The sequence below is a fragment of the Stegostoma tigrinum genome, chromosome 7, assembly GCF_030684315.1.
Source record: "Stegostoma tigrinum isolate sSteTig4 chromosome 7, sSteTig4.hap1, whole genome shotgun sequence".
NCBI lineage: Eukaryota > Metazoa > Chordata > Chondrichthyes > Orectolobiformes > Stegostomatidae > Stegostoma > Stegostoma tigrinum.
Window position 1 is genome coordinate 50252028 of NC_081360.1, and position 21784 is coordinate 50273811.

General features: G+C 39.5%; 1 protein-coding gene across 2 annotated transcripts; it reads left to right on the forward strand.

Moving 5' to 3' along the window:
• The first annotated feature begins 306 nt into the window (after positions 1-306).
• Positions 307-20547, forward strand: bbs5 (Bardet-Biedl syndrome 5). 2 transcript variants are annotated; one of them, XM_048534937.2, is made up of 12 exons: positions 307-478; positions 1023-1105; positions 9827-9892; positions 12640-12689; positions 14205-14332; positions 14731-14866; positions 15009-15104; positions 16461-16523; positions 16704-16838; positions 18131-18214; positions 20213-20236; positions 20335-20547. In XM_048534937.2, exons 1-12 carry the CDS (start codon positions 417-419, stop codon positions 20434-20436), a joined length of 1029 nt encoding a protein of 342 aa, XP_048390894.1. In that variant the 5' UTR covers positions 307-416; the 3' UTR covers positions 20437-20547. The 2 variants fall into 2 exon arrangements, with proteins under 2 accessions (XP_048390894.1, XP_048390895.1); XM_048534938.2 differs by lacking the exon at positions 1023-1105 and having other exon boundaries at positions 314-478.
• The last annotated feature ends 1237 nt before the right edge of the window (positions 20548-21784 follow it).

The window sequence follows — 21784 nt, forward strand, 5'->3', positions numbered from 1 at the left end:
CAGGTAGTTCAGGGTCTTTTTTGTGACCAGAACGTAGATGTTCTGCGAAGTGGTCACCCAGTCTACTCTGCGTTTCCCCAATGTAGGGACCACATTGTGAGCAAGAAGGGTCTAGGCCCGGAACGTTCGCTTTCCTGCTCCTCTGATGCTGCATGGTCTGCTGAGTTGATCCAGCTCTTAACCTTGGTATCTCAGATTCTGGGAAGTCGAGGCGTTGCTCCAGTTTTTACGCTGCCCTGCAGTCCCGCCTTCGGTCAGTGGCGGCGCTATGCTGCAGTCCCGCTTTCGATCAGTGGCGGCGCTGCTGGCGGAGTTGACATTGTTGCCCGGTTGCCGAGGTGACTGACCCGGGCTGAGTGAGGTCTGAGGCAGTACCTGGCGAGCGAGGTCGATCTGGGCCGCGGGTCGCTGAAGTGATGGTTCCCGTTTTGGACGCGCTTTGGGAGGATAGGGATGTTAGGTTTGACATTTCGCCTCAGTGAGTATCTTTAGCGTTCCTTGGTGTTGACCGGTATGAGAGTGAGACATAAAATGGAGGCCGCTCTGTTCACATTCCCTGGTGTCTAAACCCCGGCGCTATGTTAAATGTCGATGAAACTAACACTGACTGCAGAAAGTCACATCAAATGCGGCACCCACAATAAAATCGAGGAGATCAATCTCAGCCAACCCAAACTCAACCGTCCGGTGATCAAATTCTGAAGACCGTTTATTGGACTGGAAACTTTAACTCTGGTTTCCCTGCACAGATGCTGCCAGATTTGCTGAATTTCTCCCAACATTTTTTTTTTCTGAGTATGTTTCAGATAATAATAAACACTGAGAAATTCTCAACACCTCTGGCATTATCAGTGGAGAGAAAGAAGACAAATGAAAATTTCAGCTCGAAGAATTTACCAGAGAACCAAATTGTTTACCCTTTGCCGTTTGCGGTAAATCGGGACTGTCATTTTGGAAAGGTAATGTGTCTGTAGATTGGCTGAATTGCATGTATTGGGTGGTGATGTTGTGTTTGTTTTTAGACAAATGAAAATGAGACCTGGAGAGGTCCTAATTGACTGCTTGGACTCCATCGAAGATACTAAAGGGAATAACGGGGATAAAGGTAGAAACTAGTCCGGTACTGAATTACATTGTGCAAATTACCACAATTCTGTCGTTGGTAGGAGATATTGACTTTAAGATCATTTAAAGTATAAAACAGGAGAAGGAAATCTTTTGGCGCACTGGACCTATGTCTTCCTAGCTAATGAAGCAAAAAATATTTGCCCATCTACTTGGAATTTTGGTCCTGTAGTTGTGACTACATAATCGTCATAAAATACTTTAAAAATTCTTTGGTTAAGAGCATAACCATATGAAATGTCATTAAAATAGTCTTTTTGCAAAAACAGCTTTAATATGCTCCCAGTTGAGAAGTCATTTAAGATGTACAGCATGGAAACAGACCCTTTCATCCAACTTGTCCATGCCGACCAGATATCCTAGATCAATCTAGTCCCATTTGCCAGTATTTTGCCCATATCCCTTTATACCCTTCCTATTCATATACCCATCCAGATTCCTTTGAAATGTTGTAATTGTACCAGCCTCCTCCAACTCCTCTGGCAACTTATTTCATACACGCTCAACCCTCTGCATGAAAAAGTTGCCCTTAGGTTCCTTTAAAATCTTTCCTGATTCATCTTGAACCTATGCCCTGTAGTATTGGACTCCCCTGTCCTGGGAAAAGATCTGGTCTATTTATCCTGTCCATGTCCCTCATGATTTTGTAAACCTCTATAAGGTCACCCCTCAGCCTTTGACACTCCAGGGAAAATAGCCCTAGCCTATTCAGCCTGTCCCTATAGGTCAAACCCTCCAACCCTGGCAATGTTCTTGTAAATCTTTTCTGAACCTTTCAAGTTTTACATCATTGTTGCTATGGCAGGGTGACCATAATTGTACTCAGTGTCCCAAAAGTAGCCTAACCAATGCCCTGTACAGCTGCAACGTGACCTTCCAATTCCTATACTCAATGCACTATCCATTATAGCCAAACGTACCAAATGCCTTCTTCATTGTTCTATCTACCTGCTACTCTACTTTGAAGGAACAAGAGCCTGTGCTCCGAAGTCTCTTTGTTCAGCAACACTGCCTAGGACCTTACCGTGAAGTGTACAAGACCTGCCCTGATTTGCTTTTCCAAAATGCAGAACCTCACGCTTATCTAAATCAAACTCTGTCTGCAAATCCTCAGCCCAATGGCCCATCTGATCAAGGTCCCATTTTACTCTGAGGTAACCTTGCTCACTGTCCACTACACCTCCAATTTTGGTGTCATCTGCAAACTTACTAACCATATGTTCACATCCAAATCATTTATAACTATGACGGAAAGCAGTGGACCCTGCGCTGATCCTTGTGGCACACTATTGGTCACAGGCCACCAGTGTGAAAAGCAACCCTCCATCACCACCCTGTGTCTGATACCTTCAAATCAGTTCTGGATCCAAATGGCCAGTTCTCCTGTATCCCATGCGATCTAACCTTGCTAACTAGTCTACCATGAAAAACCTTGTTGATCACCTTGACTAATGTTCATTTAGATCATGTCCACTGCTCTGTCCTCATCAATCCGCTTTGCCACTTCTTCAAAAAACTCATCAATTCAGTGAGACATGATTTCCCATGTACAAAGCCATGCTCACTTTCCAAATACATGTAAATCTTATCTGTCTGGATTCCCTCCAACAACTGGCCCACCACTGATATCAGGCTCACTAGTTCTCTGGCTTTTCCTTACCACCTTTCTTAAATAGTAGCACCACGTTAGCCAACCTCCCATCTTCTGGCACCTCACCTGTGGCTATCGATGATACAAATATTTCCGCAAGGGGCTCAGAATCCCTTGCTTCCCACAGAGTTCTAGGGTACACTTGATCAGGTCCTGGGGATCTTTCCATCTTTAAGTGTTTTAAAATGTCCAGCACCATCTCCTGTGTATTATGGACATTTTTCAAGATATAGCTATCTATTTCTCCACAGTCTCTATCTTCCATATCCTTCTCCGCAGCAGTACACTGATGCAAAATATTTGTTCAGTATCTCCTCCATCTCCTCCATCTCCTGCAGTTCCACACATGTGACCCTGCTGATGTTTAAGGAGCACTATCCTGTCACTAGTTACCCTTTTGTTCTTAATGTGTTTATAAAAATCCTTTGGATTCTCCTTAACCCTATTTGCTAAGACTATCTCATGCCCCTTTTTTGCCCTCCTGATTTCCCTTTTAAGTGTACTCCTACTGACTTTGTGGTCTTCTAAGGATTCACTCCATATCTGCCATCTATACCTGACATATGTTTCCTTCTTTTTCTTGACCAGAACCTCAATTTCTGTAGTCATCCAGCATTCCTTGCACCTACTACCCTTACCCTTCACCCTAACAGGAACATACAGCCCCTGGGATAATTAGAACTGTAGATGCTGGAAAATCCGAGATAACAAAGGAGCTGGATGAACACAGCAGGCCAAGCAGCACCTCTGATGAAGGGTCTAGGCCCGAAACGTCAGCTTTTGTGCTCCTAAGATGCTGCTTGGCCTGCTGTGTTCATCCAGCTCCATACTTTGTTATCTCATGCTGTCCCTGGACTCTGATAACTCATTTTGAAGGCTTTCCCTTTTCCAACTGCCCATTTACCTGTAAGTTTCTGCCCCAATCAACTTTTGAAAGCTTTTGCCTAATACCGTCAAAATTACCCTTCTTCCAATTTAGAACTTTAACTTTTAAATCCAGTCTATTTTTTTCCATCACTATTTTGAAACTAATAGAATAATGGTCAGTGGCCCCAAAGTGCTCCCCCAATGACACCTCGGTCACCTGTCCTGCCTTATTTCCAAGGAGTAGGTCAAGTTTTGTACCTTCTCTCGTAGGTACATCCACATACTGAGTCAGAACATTTTCTTGTACACACTTAACAAATTCCTCTCCATCCAAGTCTTTAACACTATGGCAGTCCTAGTCTTATTTGAAAAGTTAAAATCCCCTACTACAACCACCCTATTATTCTTACAGATAACTGCGATCTGCTTACAAATTTGTTTCTCAATTTCCTGCTGACTGTTGGGGGTGTCTATAGTACAATGCCAGTAAGGCGATCATCCCTTTCTTATTTCTCAGTTCCACCCAAATAACTTTTCTGAATGTATGCCCAGGAATATCCTTCCTGAGCACTGCTGTAATGTTATCCCTAATCAAAAAATGCCACTCTCACTCCTTTGTTGCCCCCTTTTCTATCCTTCCTGTAGCATCTATACCCTGGAACATTAAGCTGCCGGTCCTATCCATCCTTGAGACACTGGAATTGCTATAATATCTCAGTCCCATGTTCCCAACCATGATCTGAATTCAAGTGCCTTGCCTATTAGGCCTCTTGAATTGAAATACATGCAGTTTAATTTGTCAATCCCACCTTGTTCTCTGTTTTGTTCCTGCTTGCACTGACTATTTGATTTACTCCCTTTCCCAACTGTACCAGTCTCAGACTGATCTCTTTCCACACTATCTCCTTGGGTCCCCCTTACTAGTTTAAATTCCTGAGCACTTCTAACAAATCTCCCTGTCATATTAGTCCCCTTCCAATTCAGATGCAATCCATCCTTCTTATAATGCCACTTGTACCTCAGAATATATTCCAGTGATTCAAAAATATGAATCCTTCTTCTGTGCACCAGATCCTCAGCCATGCATTCGTCTGCTCCATCTTCCTATTCCTACCCTCACTAGCTCGTGGCACCGGGGAATAATCCTGACATTACTACCCTCAAGGACCTCTTTTTCAAAATCCTGCCTAACTTCCTATTTTCTTTCCTCAGAATGTCATCCTTTTCTCATCCTGTCGTTAGTTCCAATGTGTACAACAACCACTTGCTGGTCCCTCTTCCCTTGAGAATGGACTGCACCCTCTCCAAAATATTTATTTTTGATCCTGGCTTCAGGGAGGCAACACACCATTCTGATGTCTGGCTGTCAGCTGCAGAAGCATCTGTCTGTGCCCCTGATGAGTGAGACCCCATCACAATTAATTGCATGGAACCTGGCATATCCCTCATTACATTAGAGCTAGTCTTAGTACCAGAAACCTGGCTATCCATGCTACATTTCCCTGAAAGTCCATCACCCACTACATTTTCCAAAATAGCATATTTGTTTGTCATGGGGATAGCCACAGAAGACTCCTGTACTACCAGCTTCCCCCTGACGGTACCCTATCTACCTGGCTGTATCTGTGGTTTTTCTCCCTTCCTATAGCTTCCATCCGTCAAATCCCCTAGCTTCTGTAAATTCCTCATTGCCTCTAACTATCCCTCCGACTGATCCATGCAATCCGAAAGGATTCTCAACCAAGCACACTTCCTGTTGACACAGTCATCAACAATATGGAAACTCTCAAGGTTTTTGGGAAGATTTGTAGCTCGGGTTGTTGATGCATTTATTGACTTGCTCACCAAGCTGTTAAGTCTGTACGCAAATGTTTCATGTCTGTACTAGGTAACATCATCAGGGCACCTTTGGTGAAGTATTGGTGTTCTGTCCCACTTGCTATTTATGTGTCTTGGTTTGCTGGGATGGGTGGCATCACTTCTGGATTTGTTTCTTAATGGTTGGTATACGGGGACCAGTTCTACATGTTTGTTAATGGAGTTCTGGTTTGAGTGCCAGGCCTCCAGGAATTCTCGTGCGTGTCTTTGCTTTGCTGGACCTAGGATGGCTATGTTGACCCAGTTGGATTGGTGTTCCTTTTTGTCCATGTGTGTTGAATCCTGATGGCTAGTTTCCTTCCGGTTTGCCCTATGTAATGTTTTTGGCAGTCATTGCATGGTGCCTTGTAAATAATGTTGGTTCTGTTAGATGTGGATCCTTTATTCTTATCAGGGGCTGTTGTTGTGAAGCTGTTAATTTGCGGGCTACTATAATTCCTGAAGGTGGGATGCAGAGTAATTTGGTTGTCATTTCACTTATGTCCTTAGTATATGGTAGGGTGACTAGTGTCTTTGGATGTGTTGTGTCTTCCTGTTGTGGTCTGTTGTGTGGGAGTCGGTGGATTACGTTTTATTGGGCAACCGTTGTTTCCAATCATAGGTGTTCTTCCTTGGCTTTGTGTAGCTCCGGGATACTGCAGTAAGTTGCAGCTAGCTCGAATAGTGTTTTGTTGCAGCTCCGTTTGTGGGTATTGAGATGATTGGCATTATATTTGTGTACCTGATCCGTATGGACACCCGACAACACCAACACCATCAGCAAAGACGGCATCCTCAAACTACTGGATCTGTGCCTTACAATCCACTTCATCTTCAACGGCAAGGTATATAGACAAATCAATAGAACACATGTGGGATCACCAATATCAGGATTAATAGTGGAAGCTGTTATGCTATGGAACAGCTGTAATGGAACAGACAGTCCTTCCCACCGTCCAACCAAAACAATGGATCTGCAATGTGGATGACATCTTTGTGATTGTCAAATGCTCTAAACTGGAGGAAACCCATCTAATCATAAACAACATCTTCACCAGTATAAAATTCACCAGGGAAGAGAAGAACAACAGACTTCCCTTCCTGGACGCACTGATGATGTTATCTAGTATGATGATGAAACGTTTGCAAACAAACTTACCAGCTCGACGAGCAAGTCAACAACCTCGTGGAAACTCTCCCTAATCTTCTGCATTCGACAGGAAGAGCATATCACTCTACTAAAGGCTATTTTTGCATCTTAACTATCTATAGACTCAAAAATAGCAGTCTTACCACTCTAAAAACACTGCTCCAGGCTAATTTAGTACCTATGTTTTATATTTTTAAATTTAATCAAGAGACAGATCTCATTAAAACATAATTAAAAGAGAACCCCCTCTATCTACTGTTGTCGCTTTATTAAATAAACAGCAAGGTTACATTTTAAAAAGCTACTTAGCTTCTCCTCGGCTGTGAGCTTTCCCGCATAGGTTTCTCTGACATCAGCTGATGCCCAGAGATACTTGAAATCAAACAGAAGAGGCAGTAACTGTGTGGATTCAGTGCTGGATCACACAGCAGTGTAGGTTTCTTTCTCCCTTTGAATCACTTCCCATATGGTCACTACTACTACCTTTGTCTGTCTTCCTCTTTTTTAAAGTGCCATTGTTTTGATCTTTTTTTCCTGAAGTTCCAAAACAATACAACAGCTTATAAAACAGTAATTACTGCTTCTAGAATTCAAGGAAATCAGCTCCAACACTGAAAATACCTCAAAAAAGGAGCAGTTCCTATGACCACAATTTATCCCATCCTCCATCTTGGATTACCCTGTGGAAAATGATGGCCATCTTTTAACAGGCTTGCTTGTGTTACTGTGCAGTATGCAAAAATGACGACCCAAAGTTTCCCCACTTACCACAAAATTGCGTTAAATATAACTTAGTGGGAAATGAAAATGTGCCTTTATTTGGACTCTTAAGACATTTCTAATTCAATGTTTAGACAGACGTCTTAGCATTTTCCATGTTAAATTAAAGCAAACATGAAATAAAGAGGGAAAACACAGAAAGAACTGCAGATGCTGGAAATCAGAAACAAAAACAAAAACAGAAATTGCTGGAAAATCTCAGCAAGTCTGGCAGATTTATGAAATCAAGGGCTATATATATTTCAAAGTTATCTTCATTGTTTTGTTTCAGTTGAAGTGGCAGATTTTATTAAATATAAAGATTAGATGAAAGTAAATTTTATTTAGTTGGCCCCAGTCACAGGCATAGGCCTTTCCTAACTCGTGTCCTGTGGTTTTGCTTTGATCAGCAAATGATTTCCTCGTTAGCATCAAATTTAATACATACTGTCAAGCACATCACTCCTCGAGCTTTTGTGATCTCAACACCCAATCATTGACTATTATTTCTGAACCAGTTTTGGGACTGGTTTCCGCTGATGTTGAGGCCCTTCAATTAAGTGTCAAAACCAGTGTCAAAATCTTGGAGACTGGTCCGGTGTATGGAGCTTTAGACCTGCTGTATGAATGAGAGATTTGGATTGTGTACCCGTTTCATACCAAGAAGATCAATTAATTTCACTTGAGCTGCCTTTGGAAGCTTCTGGAGATCAGATGGCAGGACAAAATGCCAGATACTGAGTTGCTCCCCTGACCTGGCAAGCCAAGTATTCATACCATATTGCGACAACCACATTTGAATTGGGCTGCCCAAGAAACCATAATACCTTACATTCACTTACCAAAGCGAATCTTCTATGGAGAGATTGAGTGTGGGTTACACTGTCATTCTGGTCAAAGGAAATGCTACAAGAACATTCTAAAGGATTCATTTAGGAGCTTTGGCATTGACTTCAAGTTCTGGGAGAATATCAACCAGAATTGATGTACATATTGTAATCAAATAAGAAATGGTGAAGCCACCTTCAAAGCAAGCATATATCAGATGGAAAGAAAATCCTGAGCCTGAAAATCCAGAATCATGACCAAAATTTCAATTGTGTGCAGTGCCCAGTTCGATCTTCAGTAGCGTCTTCAGCCCTGCTCAGCCTTTGCAGTAAACCATGTAGCACTGGAACCCAGCAAACATCCCAGCTGGTTGTAATCACCTCAAAAGATGACTAGGAGGAATTGTGAAGTTTGGGCTCATAATGAATTAAAATGAGATATGTGGTTGAAGACTCATCTCAATCAAATACAACATCCAGGTTGCAAGCAGCCTGGTTCAGCTTCAGATAGCTACCAGAGAGAGGGGATTGACAACAGAGACTGCCTTCTCAGTCTTTAATCAGAAGAAATTTTCTTTATTTGCTACTGGATGTCAGATAACCAGTCTGATCATTTAGAGACAATGGAGGGCTCGACAGAAATGTGGATTTGAGGCATAACTGGATCACATCATCACATGTGTAAAGTAACATTATGTTTATGAATGATGTCACTGGGGACATGTATGTATGATATAGGAAGAGATCTAAGGATAGCAGTAACGCTGCCGTAGTTGTAAGAACAGATCTGTAACATCTGATCCTTCAGCGATGGTATTTGATCTGATAGGACAGTGACACTTGCTCCTGTATGAAACTTGAATTGTGGTGCATGTAAGGAACAAGCTGCCAGAAGAAGTGGTAGAGGCTGGTACAATTACAACATTTAAAAGACACCAGGATGGATAGGAACAATTGAGAGATATGGGCCAAATGGTGGCAATCAGGACTAGATTGATTTAGGACATCTGGTCAGCTTGGACAAATTGGACTGAAGGGCCTGTTTCTATGCTGTACATCTGTCACTCTAAGGTTGATGTATAAGTCATTGATGCCAATTGAAAGATAAACTGTTGAATCATCTCATTGCTGTTCATGTGCAAATTGGTTGCTGTACTTGTTTTAAGAAATACCTAAAAATAATTTATTGGCGATGATGCAAATTAGCATAACCTGGAAATATGAAAGATGCTGTGTCAGTACAAGAATTTTTCTCTAGAGACGTCCTATCTTCTAGAAATGAGTTTATTTTATCCCTCAGAGGACAAAAGAACAGTTACAGTGCAAACTGATAATGACATCAGGCGCAAGCTTTCATTAAATTATCCTGTTACGTCAAGACACCCAGCCATTTAATCAGAATGCTATTTTTAGACGTTAACTACTGAATGTATTAATTGCTATTAATGGGAATAACTCATTGTTTTTGACAAAATAACTGATGATATTCCAACAATTGAAAATTCGCAAGATGCAATTAGTGTGAGTGTTTTATTATAGTTTTGGTTTTTTTAAACAAAGTTTGTTTTCATAATTCTGTTTATTTTCTAGGTAGATTGCTTGTGACTAATTTGCGAATTATCTGGCATTCACTGGCTCTTCCGCGGGTTAATTTATGTAAGTAAAGTTATATTAATGGATTTAAGTATTAAAAGTGTTGTGGAATTAATCTGGATTAACCCACAGCTGTCTCAAAGGGTACAAACATTTCTCTGTGACTCCTCAAATAATTTGAGTTTTCAAACACTGGTGAAGCATTTAAGTCGTAGAATTAGTTGCATGACTTGCAATAATTTAAAGTGCAAGGAAATACAATTATCCAGTTCAAATTTGTTTTTAAAGTCTTCCATTCTGTCATTTTTTAAAAATTCTCCTGTGAATTGTGACGGTATTCTTGAACAGTGAAAGTTCACTGTAATTGGATTATACCAATTCCACTGTCTTCCTTGTACATCATCAAGGAATTTCGTATTGTTTCACTGTAATGATATATGCAGTTTTCCCACTACACTGAACAAGAATTTGCTCTTTATTATTTAAGTAAACTTTTTATCAGGAAGCAAATATTTTCTCATGCCACAAATTAGGAATTGATGTCAATATTCTTTGTTAAAATTTTCTTACTGTCTGCATTGCTGTTTTCTTAAATGTTGATTTATCTGTGAGAGTATCAGTCGATTACTTAACCAGACAAAATTTCTTAATGTTTCTATTTCTCATGCTTGTGTTAAAATCAATCTACGAATGCCAAAATATTGTTATTGGAGGTCAATCACAGGACATCACTACAGGAGTTCCTCAAGGTGGTGTCCTAAGCCCAAACATCTTCAGCTGCTTCAGCAATGATCATCCTGCCATCATAATGTCAGAGCTGGGAACGTTCGCTAATAACTGCGCAATGTTCAGCATCATTTATGATTAGATACTGAAGCAGTCCAAGTCCAAAGGTAGCAAGACCTAGACAATATTCAGACTTGGGTTGTTAAGTGACAAGTAATGATCATGCCACACAAGTGTTAGGCACTGATTATCTATAACAAGGGAGAATCCAGTCATTGCCTCATGACGTTCAGTGGCATTACCATCACTGAATCCACCACTATCAACACATTTAATGTTAGCTTTCACCAGAAACAGAATTTGACTAAGCATATTGGAAGCTGGGAATTTTGTAGAATTTTGGGTATCCCAGCTCGTGTCTCCTCCTAAGCTTGTTCATCATCTACAAGACTCAAGTATAGAGTGGATAGAATACTTGCTTGGATGAGTTCAGCTCTAACAACACTCAAGAAGCTAGAGACCAACCAGAAGAATCAGCCTGCTTGATTGACAGCCCATTTAACAATTTCAAAATTCCCTCACTCCACCACTGACTCACAGTGGCAGCAATGTGTATCATTTTCACAATGCTCTGCAACAACTAATCAAGTCTCCTTAGCCCAAGCTTTCCAAATGCACTAGCACGACCAAGTAGAAGGTCAAGGACAGCGCATACTGTGGCCCGTAAACTCCTCCTCAAAGCCTTCGAAAAGCCTTCCTGATCTGGAACTTTACCACTGTTCTTTTCACTGTCACTAGGTCAAAATCCTGAAACTCCCTCCTTACCAGTAGGATGGGATTATTTGCACTAAATGAACTGCAGCAGCTCAAGAAGACAGCTCACCACTCCTTTTTCAAGAGCATTAGGGATGAATTATAAATGCTGGCCTGACCGATGACACCTTTCTCACATGAATGAAATTTCAAAAAGCTGAATTAATAATGCAGAATTAGTGAGATAGGATTTACGAAAATGAAGAGCATTGACCTCAATACTGTTTTACAAATTACTAATATTTCAAAAATGAGGTCAGAAACATATGGAATCGAACAAACTTTATAATATCAAAGAAATTGGAATGAAAGAAGGAATAATAGTTGGAAGAAATCAGAATTACTAATCACTGAATCCAGAAATTTGGAATTCTGTGATGCTATGAAGATTAATAGGTGAAGATTTCATAACTCCAAACAAATTGTGCATCCTAATTACATGACAGATCATATTAAAATTGAGTCACACGTTTAATACTCCATTTTCACAGATAATACTGGAACTTTCATTTTTTGTTTGTGTTATGAGTTCATAATAGAAATTTTTCACAGTACTGAGCTGCAACAGTCATAGGAATGGTTTTGGTTCAGACTTCTGTTGAACGTTTTTGTTACCTTTCTGTTTCTAGAAATGAATTCCATAAGAAGACCAAATCTCCTGTGAACTAAAACACACATCCATAGCAATGACAACATTTTAAGGCTTATGATAAAGATTAAACTGCATAAACTGAAAAAAATGTAACTTTATTGGGATAAGACCAAAAGTAGGGAAAGTAAAATTTAAAAAAAAACTGATGAGCAAGGAAATATAACAGTAACAGAACATATTTAAAATGTTGGCAGTCGCCTTCAGTGGATAATTTGTACAGGTATGCTGTTTTATTTTCCTTAAGATTTATTTGGTGATCTGTAACCTGAAAAATGTATTATTTTATATCAACCTGGAATCTTCTTTAACTTTCAGGAAAATCAAGAACAGATAAGATATTTGAATCTTGTGATGTATGGGACTCGAGAATTACAGAAGGTGGAGAATTTAGACTTGTTGGAGGAATCAAATGGAAAATACATACTAGAGAGATTCAAACTATTATTAAAAGTCCTTTCCTTGGTTTGTCTACAGTTTGTTACTTGTTGGGCTTAGAATTATGGCTTAGAAATGTGTTAAAGCTCTAAGTGTCAGAATCTGTTATTCATCATACTGTGCAAGTTTTGTAGATTCCTGTGTAAAATATCCAAATTACTAATTTTGCCCTTTTCTCTTTTAGCTGTTGGCTACAACTGCATTATAAACATTACAACTCGAACTGCCAATTCGGTAAAGTTTAAAAATTTGCTTCTTTAAGCAAGTAAAGTTTAAGTTACATAAAGGGAAAAATATAATCTTTTCTGAAAAGTGTACCCTCTACATATCACTGGAGTGGAACACCAGCCAGTGTTTAAAATATTTTGTGATGTCACTATGTCGGAGATGTGTCTTGCCCAAACATGAGTTCCAGTCTGTTACTTCTCACATCCTCATTTCTCCCGTTCACCAATTCATTGTCTGTATGGCCATGATTGTTCTGGCTTCCCAAGACCCTTGATCGTCACTTCTGATTTTGTCTGATTAAGTTGCAAACCCATACCTCCTCTGACAGTTGGATAAAACTCAGTAAGATCAAGGTGAAGAGTTTTATGGTGAAGTGCCTATCTTGCTTACCAGTCTGCATGATCGCTTTTTAAAGTTACAAAGCAAACTATTGCAGCAGATGTTGGAACCCTAAAATTTCAGCACAAAATGTTTGAAATGCTCATCCGATCAGTCCGTGCATGTGGAGAGAAACCAAGCCTACATTTCAGATGAAAAACTCCTCATGAGAATCATCAACCTGAACCATTAACTCTTTCTCCAGCTCTGGCTGTTTTTATTTCTTGGCAAAGTAACTTTTGATGATTTCAGTACTGTGAAGTTCCTGAAGTTCTGCAATGCTTCACAAAGGCAACTGACTCCAACCTACACCAGACAAATTAGGGATGAGCAATAAATGCTGGCCTAGCATTAATGCCCACATCCTATGAACAAATAGAAAGTTAGATCATTGATTCTCCTTGAACAGTGAATATTGCTGGAGATCCCTTTGTCTTCAGTTCATTTAGAAATCATTGTTCAGTGTTTGAATTCATGAAGTTGATTTGACTGTAATTTGTTCAGAGTTCATGTTACGCTAAGCTTAGATTTGAACTCATTAAGTCATTTACTCATTTTTTGAAGCTTTCAGCATCTGTGCTGAAAAATAACTCAGATTATTGTTGGTGGCTCATGTTAAGCATGCATAAATGTCATGAATCACTTGATCTACTTATTTGATTTGGAAAATTAAATGCATTAGTCAGGTTGCAACATGTTTTTAAATAAATGCTGTACATGCTTATTTTGCACAATAAATTGTGATTAACTACTTAATCATGGCAGGTTTACAAAATAGTTTGACTTTGCTTTGTATGGTACTGAGTGAAATCTTCTCAACTAGAATGGCGATGTACACCTTGCATTTAGTCACAATGATCTTTGCCCGAGAAATCAGCAATACAAAGTGGCTACTCCTCCTGATCAGTGTTCAATGACATTTAGAAAGTAATAGTGTGTAAATATCAGGTAAGGACATTTGAGACTTGGCCAGAGTGTAGTTCCTGTTTGAATCTAAGATCAATGAACTCATCACAGATCTTGGTTTCGATTTCAGACATCCTAGGTCTTGCTGACACAGTACCACACCAGACAATACAATTGCTCAATAAGCAATCAGAAAACATTTTTAAGTACGCTAACTTTTAAAATTTAACTTTACAGAAACTTAGGGGCCAAACTGAAGCTCTTTACATTCTGACAAAATGCAACAACACACGATTTGAGTTCATCTTTACCAGTGTGGTTCCAGGAAGCCCTCGGCTATTCACCACAGTTATTGCAGTGCACAGGTAGAATCGCAGTACCAGTTATGAAATTTTGATGGAATTAAGTAGAATATTTCAGTACATAACTTCTGAATCCAGTTTACATTCAATTTTTCATGTGTTTATCTTGTTTATCTATGAATATTAGAATGTAAGATGCGTTATTTATACTAATTTTATTACAGAGATTGGATATTGAACTAGTTGCATGTGGGTTTTTGTCTGTGTCTGTGAAGGAGTTTAATGATAATGGCTGCTGAAAGCCTTAGCAATTAATTACAAAAAATGGTGTGAGAATTATAGTTCTTAGAGGCAAATAGGAATGTGTTTACATTGGGAGAGTTCTTACAAGTGAGAAATCAATGTCGGCTTCACTAAAAACCTTCTTTCTAAGAATTTTCAACAACTTCAATTTTTTGTAGGGCATATGAAACATCAAAAATTTACAGAGATCTTAAATTAAGAGGGGCTCTCATTCAAAACAAGCAGTTACGACTCCTCCCCCAGGAACAGGTGTATGATAAAATTAATGGTGTCTGGAATCTTTCAAGTGATCAGGTACTGTATGTTATATTTTTTCACTTTTGTAAAGTAAAGAGTGCCTACATTGGATATAGGTAGTTTATATCTGCATGTTTTGCATTTGGTTCTTTGTTGCCTTATTGCCTGAATAATAATCCAATTTGTTCTTCTTCTTTAGGGCAATTTGGGAACATTTTTCATCACGAACGTTCGAATAGTATGGCATGCCAATATGAATGATAGTTTCAATGTTAGCATTCCTTACTTACAAATTGTAAGTTTTTGATTTCCTTTCTAATAATTGTATGCAGTCTAAGCTTTCTCAAAATGTCTGATAAATAGTCGCGATGGTTCTTCCTTCTGTCACTCTTTTAATAACTGTTAGTAGACTTGTTCTCCCTTTTGCACTTTTGATTTTTCAACTATTCTCACGATATTTTTATGTTTTGTACTGTAAAATCGGATATAAAATATGTTGTAATTATTCAAAATGGTTATTTCATTGCTCCCCATCTCTAAGGGATTGTTGTTTACTTTAGTCATTCTTTTCCTGTTTACATATTTATGCTTTTCCTGTCTGTTTTTATATAATTTGCTATATTTCTCTCGTTATCTTAATCCTCCACACTTTCCTTAAGTTATCCTTTATTGTTCTAAAATGTTCCTAATCTTCTAGCCTATCGCCAATCTTGACAACATTTTGTGCTTTTTCTTTCAATTTGATGCTTTCCTTAAGTTCCTTAGTCAAAACATACATCTGATAGTCTTTATTCCTGAACGGAATATATATTTCTTGAGTCATGTTCATGAAGTTTCTCCCAAAATATCTGAGACTGCTTCTCTACTTTATTTCTTTTTAACCGATTTACCCAATTCATTGCATGCAGTTCTGGTTTCCACACCATAGAGAGGATGTGATTGCTGTCGAGAAGATACAGAGGAGATGTTTCCTGGGCTGGAGTGTTTCATCTTCGAAGAGAGATCAGATGGGCTGGGTTGGTTTCTTTAAAGCACAGAAGACTGAGGGGGAATCTGTTTCAAAGTTCTGAGGGACATAGACAGTCAATAAGGAATTTTTTCCCCCCTTAGAGAAGAGATTAGTAACTAGGAGGCATAGATTTAAGGTCAAGTAAGCTTACAGGAATTTTAGAGAAGTAAACTTCACCAAGCGGTTCAGGAACTCACTGCCTAAAAGAGTGATGAAGGAAGAACCATTGCGATTTTTAAGAAGTATGTAGATGATCACTTGAAGAGCCAAAGTTTACAAGGCTTCGGCTTTGTAACACGACTTGAGTGGATAGGTGCTTGATGACCAATGCAGACTCGATGGGCTGAAGGGCTTCTTTCCATGCTGTCAAACTAATTCCATGATATCTTGATTATCAATGTGTTCTACATTTTAAACTCTATTTGATATTTATGCAAATGGTTAATAATTATAACAAACCTGTCAAGATATATTGTTTTCTGCATTAGGTGGAGAGTATTCCATATCCTAAGTAATATTTATACCACCATTTCTTTGGATAATCAGTGGAACATTAGATCAATATGTTCAAAGTCTGCAGGGTTCTTAACTGATTTTATCTCCTGGAGTATGCCTAACAAAGTTGATTTGCTTTCATTCCAGCGATCAATAAAAATCAGGGACTCAAAATTTGGGCTTGCACTGGTAATTGAAAGTTCACAACAGGTAAACCTTTTAAAATATTTATTTTGTCATTGTGCTTTAACAATATACAAACTGCTAATACAGCCTCACCTATGTGACTGTAAATTTATTTTTGATAATAGATTTCAAGAAAGTTATGCTTAGATATAGTTATGTAGACAACCAAAATTGTTGATGTGATGTCCTTTTCATTATGTTTAGAGTGGAGGGTATGTTCTTGGTTTTAAAATTGATCCTGTGGAGAAACTTCAAGAGGCAGTAAAGGAGATAAATTCTTTGCATAAAGTTTACTCTGCCTGCCCAATCTTTGGAGTTCAATACGAAATGGAGGAAAAGGTGATTATTTGTTACATACTAACAAAACAATTCTTTTTTGTTTATTTCATTCATTGATGGGATGACGGTGTCACTGGCTAGGCCAGCATTTGTTTCCCATCCCTAATTGCTTGGACAATGGGTAAGCGTCACCTGCATCGCTGTGAGTCTGGAGTCACATATATGCCGGATGGTAAGGATGACAGATTTCCCTCATTGAAGGACAATATTGACCCAGATGGGTTTTTCTTGACAATGGACAATGGATTCATGGCTTTTATCAGAATCTTAATTTCAGCTTTTAATTGAATTCAGATTTCACTATCTGCTGTGCAAGATTCAGAATTTTGTCCCCAGAACATTACCTGGGCCTCTGGATTAACAGTCCAGCATTAAACCACTAGGCCATTGACTTGCCCATTATAACCGTATAATGGTATCATTTTGAATTAATAAGTTGTGATTTTTAAGAAGAAACATCTACCTGAGCGATTGCATTTGGGATGAATTTCTTGATTACTGCTTATCTCAAAGCTGTTTGCAAACCCGTGGCCATTTCTAGGAACTCTTAGAAAATACCCATTGTTTCTTGCAAAACATGGCACAATAACCAGTCCCTGGAGAAATAAACACACAGAACAGTTGTGTTGCAGTTTCAAAAGCTGACGGTTAAGTTCCAGTAACTTTCCTTTTCCCTTTTTCTCACATCATTGATATGGCACAGGATAATAGATGCCAGACAACCAAAAGGAAATCTGTAAAACACGTACAGATAGCTGAACAGAGAAGCAACCATCCAGTGTCTGTTCTACAAAAGTGCTTGGCTTTTTGGAACACTCTCTTGATGCACCAATATTTCTATGCTTAAATCTAATTTACATAAATGGAGCACTAATTAAGTGTTCAGACTGTAAGAGCAAGTGCTTCTGCACTGCATTGTGTTGTGCTCTGCAGCTGACTTGTTGTAGGATCTAAGTTCATTATAAAGTAGGGAGCCAACACCCAATATGCAGTAAAGATACAGATGTCAGAGATCATATTGTTGGCCATTCCACATACGGACTGTGACAAAATAGCTTAAGGTGGATTTAATCTGCTGCTTAGTAAACTTGTAATAATAACATTTTTAAAAATGCTGTGTTTGCCATAGTATTGCTTATTGTTACTTCTATGAACGTTGGGTTTAGTTTCATCTATTTATTACAAATAAAGCTAATCAAAACTTAACTAATTCATTTGTAAATATCTCGAGGCCTAAGTGGTGCAGGTACAATCATGGATCTGAATGTACTGTATCAATGATTTTGTTATAGCCTCAGCCACTTGAGGACCTAACAGTTGAGCAAGTTCAAGATGATGTTGAAATTGAACCAGAGGAACAGACTGATGCTTTTGTGGTAAGCGTTTATTAAAAAACAAATGTAGATATTAATACACAAACAAGTCCAGAGAGTATGTGAAAAGTTATTATTCAATTTAAAATGTCTGCTTTTGAAATAAAAGTTCTGTTTTCATGGAAGGAAAAAGTATTGAGTGGAAATTACATTAGATACTATTGATTTTGTTTTAAAGAATCTCTTCTACTACAGTAAAGTGTATTTCAGTTTGTAATCCCATAAAATGTGTGACGTGATAGCTGTATTAAGATCACCTGCAAATGAGTCAAAGCAGGCTCACAAAACTATAAGTATTTATTTTCCATCAGAATGGTTTCCTTCATTTTATATTTAAAATAGTGGATGTTCCCGGTGATCTACAGTCTTGTGTTCTTTACTAATTTATAGCCGTAATTTGTTTCATAATCAGAGTTGTATATATACATACAAAGCAGCAGGTACAAAGCAGCAGGTAATTCAGTCACTTGTGTGTACACAAATACCAATTTCAACAAAAAATTCTAAAATAGGTTTACTTTAGTTTGAAATGTCCAATGTTCTATTATATTTCTTCACCTTGTCTTTCTTTTATGAAAATATTCTGGTGTCATCCTGTAAGAAGGCAGAAAAATAGAAGTATTTCCTGCACCTTGACCGTGCCTCTCGCATTTCCCGCACCGCAACTTTGGCCCCACAGTGGTCGAGAACACCCTTGACCGTGTCTCCCGCATTTCCCGCAACACATCCCTCACACCCCACCCCCGCCACAACCGCCCAAAGAGGATCCCCCTCGTTCTCACACACCACCCCACCAACCTCCGGATACAACGCATCATCCTCCGACACTTCCGCCATCTACAATCCGACCCCACCACCCAAGACATTTTTCCATCCCCACCCTTGTCTGCTTTCCCAAGAGACCACTCTCTCCGTGACTCCCTTGTTCGCTCCACACTGCCCTCCAACCCCACCACACCCGGCACCTTCCTGCAACCGCAGGAAATGCTACACTTGCCCCCACACCTCCTCCCTCACCCCTATCCCAGGCCCCAAGATGACTTTCCACATTAAGCAGAGGTTCACCTGCACATCTGCCACTATGGTTTACTGCATCCACTGTACCCAGTGTGGCCTCCTCTACATTGGGGAAACCAAGCGGAGGCTTGGGGACAGCTTTCCAGAACACCTCCGCTCGGTTCGCAATAAACAACTGCACCTCCCAGTCGCAAACCATTTCCACTCACCCTCCCATTCTTTAGATGACATGTCCATCATGGGCCTCCTGCAGTGCCACAATGATGCCACCCGAAGGTTGCAGGAGCAGCAACTCATATTCCGCTTGGGAACCCTGCAGCCCAATGGTATCAATGTGGACTTCACCAGCTTCACAATCTCCCCTTCTCCCACCGCATCCCAAAACCAGCCCAGTTCGTCCCCTCCCCCCACTGCACCACACAACCAGCCCAGCTCTTCCCCTCCACCCACTGCATCCCAAAACCAGCCCAGCCTGTCTCTGCCTCCCTAACCTGTTCTTCCTCTCACCCATCCCTTCCTCCCACCCCAAGCCGCACCTCCATCTCCTACCTACTAACCTCATCCCACCTCCTTGACCTGCCCATCTTCCCTGGACTGACCTATCCCCTCCCTACCTCCCCACCTATACTCTCCTCTCCACCTATCTTCTTTTCTCTCCATCTTCGGTCCGCCTCCCCCTCTCTCCCTATTTATTCCAGAACCCTCACCCCATCCCCCTCTCTGATGAAGGGTCTAGCCCGAAACGTCAGCTTTTATGCTCCTGAGATGCTGCTGGGCCTGCTGTGTTCATCCAGCCTCACATTTTATTATCTTAGAAAAATAGAAGTACTCAGCTGATCTTGCAACATCTGTACAAAGCAAAACAGAGCAAGGGTTGTTGTTTCAGACTGTTTTTCAGAATACAACGTCACAATTGCAGGTTATTTTTCATTTTAAGAAGATAAGCTTTTCTGGTGTGAATTTATTTTTGATGCTCCTTTCCAGGCTTACTTCGCAGATACTAATAAGGTATGTTTAACTTCTGATCAGCCAGTTGCAAATTCTGATTACATCTTTGCCTATGGCTTCTGTTACATTTTGTGGAACTAAATTTAATTTTTCTTTAGCAACAGGACCGTGAGCCAGTTTTTTCAGAGGAACTGGGGATTGCAATTGAAAAATTGAAAGAGGGCTTCACTCTTCAAGGACTTTGGGAAGTGATGAGTTGAACTTCACGTTTACTTTAGTGCTAGTTCGTCTTAAGTTATTATACGGTGACTATGAGATGCAATTTCCAGTAATCATTGCTGTTTAAAAATAAAACCAAACAATTTTAAAAATGTCTTCGAATCTTAATTTCATAATTATTACACATGAAGCTAAATGTTTTTCCCCATGTTACCTTATTTGAAAGTTATTGGTGCCTGCATTGTTAGGTTGAAAGTGCCGTAATGAGTTCTTTAAGGTCTGATCAAAATAAATACAAGAAGACACATGCACTTTAATACATTGCACATTTATTTGTTTAATCTACTTAAGATGTATATAAACTAATAAGCAAATCAATTAGCTTAACCTCCTTTATGTACAAATTACTAGGTGAATGTATTAGCTTAAACTGCTTTGTATATTTGCAGATTAATGAGATTCACTGCCTTTTGGCTTATCAGGGACAGGCAACAGTAGCACTGGGAGCTCTACCTCAGTTTCCATGGCACTGGGCTGATGAACCACAGTCCAACGGTGAAGGTCCATAGTTCTGGTCTCATGAACCCCAGTCAGTTAGTGAAAGTCCAATGAGTGGCTGAAGCTCCGATATTAATGCCTTTCTGAATCTAATGTAATGTGCTGTATTGCCATTTCTTAATTCTTTCCAGGCTTTCTGCTGTAGAGAAACAATTTCAATGTGTCTGCGTTAACTACACAAAAGAGCGTTGGCCAAGCCCCAGTCTAGGTCAGGCTGTTTTTGCATTAGGTTTGCTTTCCATGTAACATTCCACTCTTCAATTGCTCATTGCCATGTCCAAATAACCCTTAACAGTCAACCTTTAACAACCCAGTTTGGAGATGCCATATTTTAAGGCCAACACCACAATATCTGCTGTCTTTTAAAGCTTAAACTCATTTAGATTTTAGCTAATGCGAAAGAACCCTGATTAATACTAAAAGTGCTCTGCCCAAAGATTTTACTGGAAATGGAGTACTAATAGAAGGAAATCCTTATCTGATTCAGGCAATAATTGGACGGACCAATGCAAGACTTTTTTTTAAAAATCTGATCATTTGAATTATAGATTTGCATTCTGAACATTAACATGAAATTTGAATTTAAAAACAAATACACTGCAATAGAGCTATAATGACATTTCGCTCTCTTACTAAATGATAGTTCAGTAACCTCAACCAAGGGACACTAACTTGCCGCACAGTCCTTTTATCAGTTTGAATTTTGTAGTGGCGGTCATGGTTAAATTGCATGCATTTGCCATCATTACTCCTGTGAAACGTACCGCAACTTTGGGAGCCTGCAAATGCGCAGAATAATGGAGAAATTCAGAAGTTGCTCTGTATTTTTCC

Excerpts from the sequence above, each read along its gene's own strand:
- bbs5 (XM_048534937.2), top strand. The coding sequence starts at position 417 with ATGGTTCCCGTTTTGGACGCGCTTTGGGAGGATAGGGATGTTAGGTTT. Across the intron at positions 479-1,022 it reads AGGTTTGACATTTCGCCTCA|ACAAATGAAAATGAGACCTG; the intron begins GTGAGTATCTTT and ends GTTTGTTTTTAG. Across the intron at positions 14,333-14,730 it reads ACAGTTATTGCAGTGCACAG|GGCATATGAAACATCAAAAA; the intron begins GTAGAATCGCAG and ends AATTTTTTGTAG.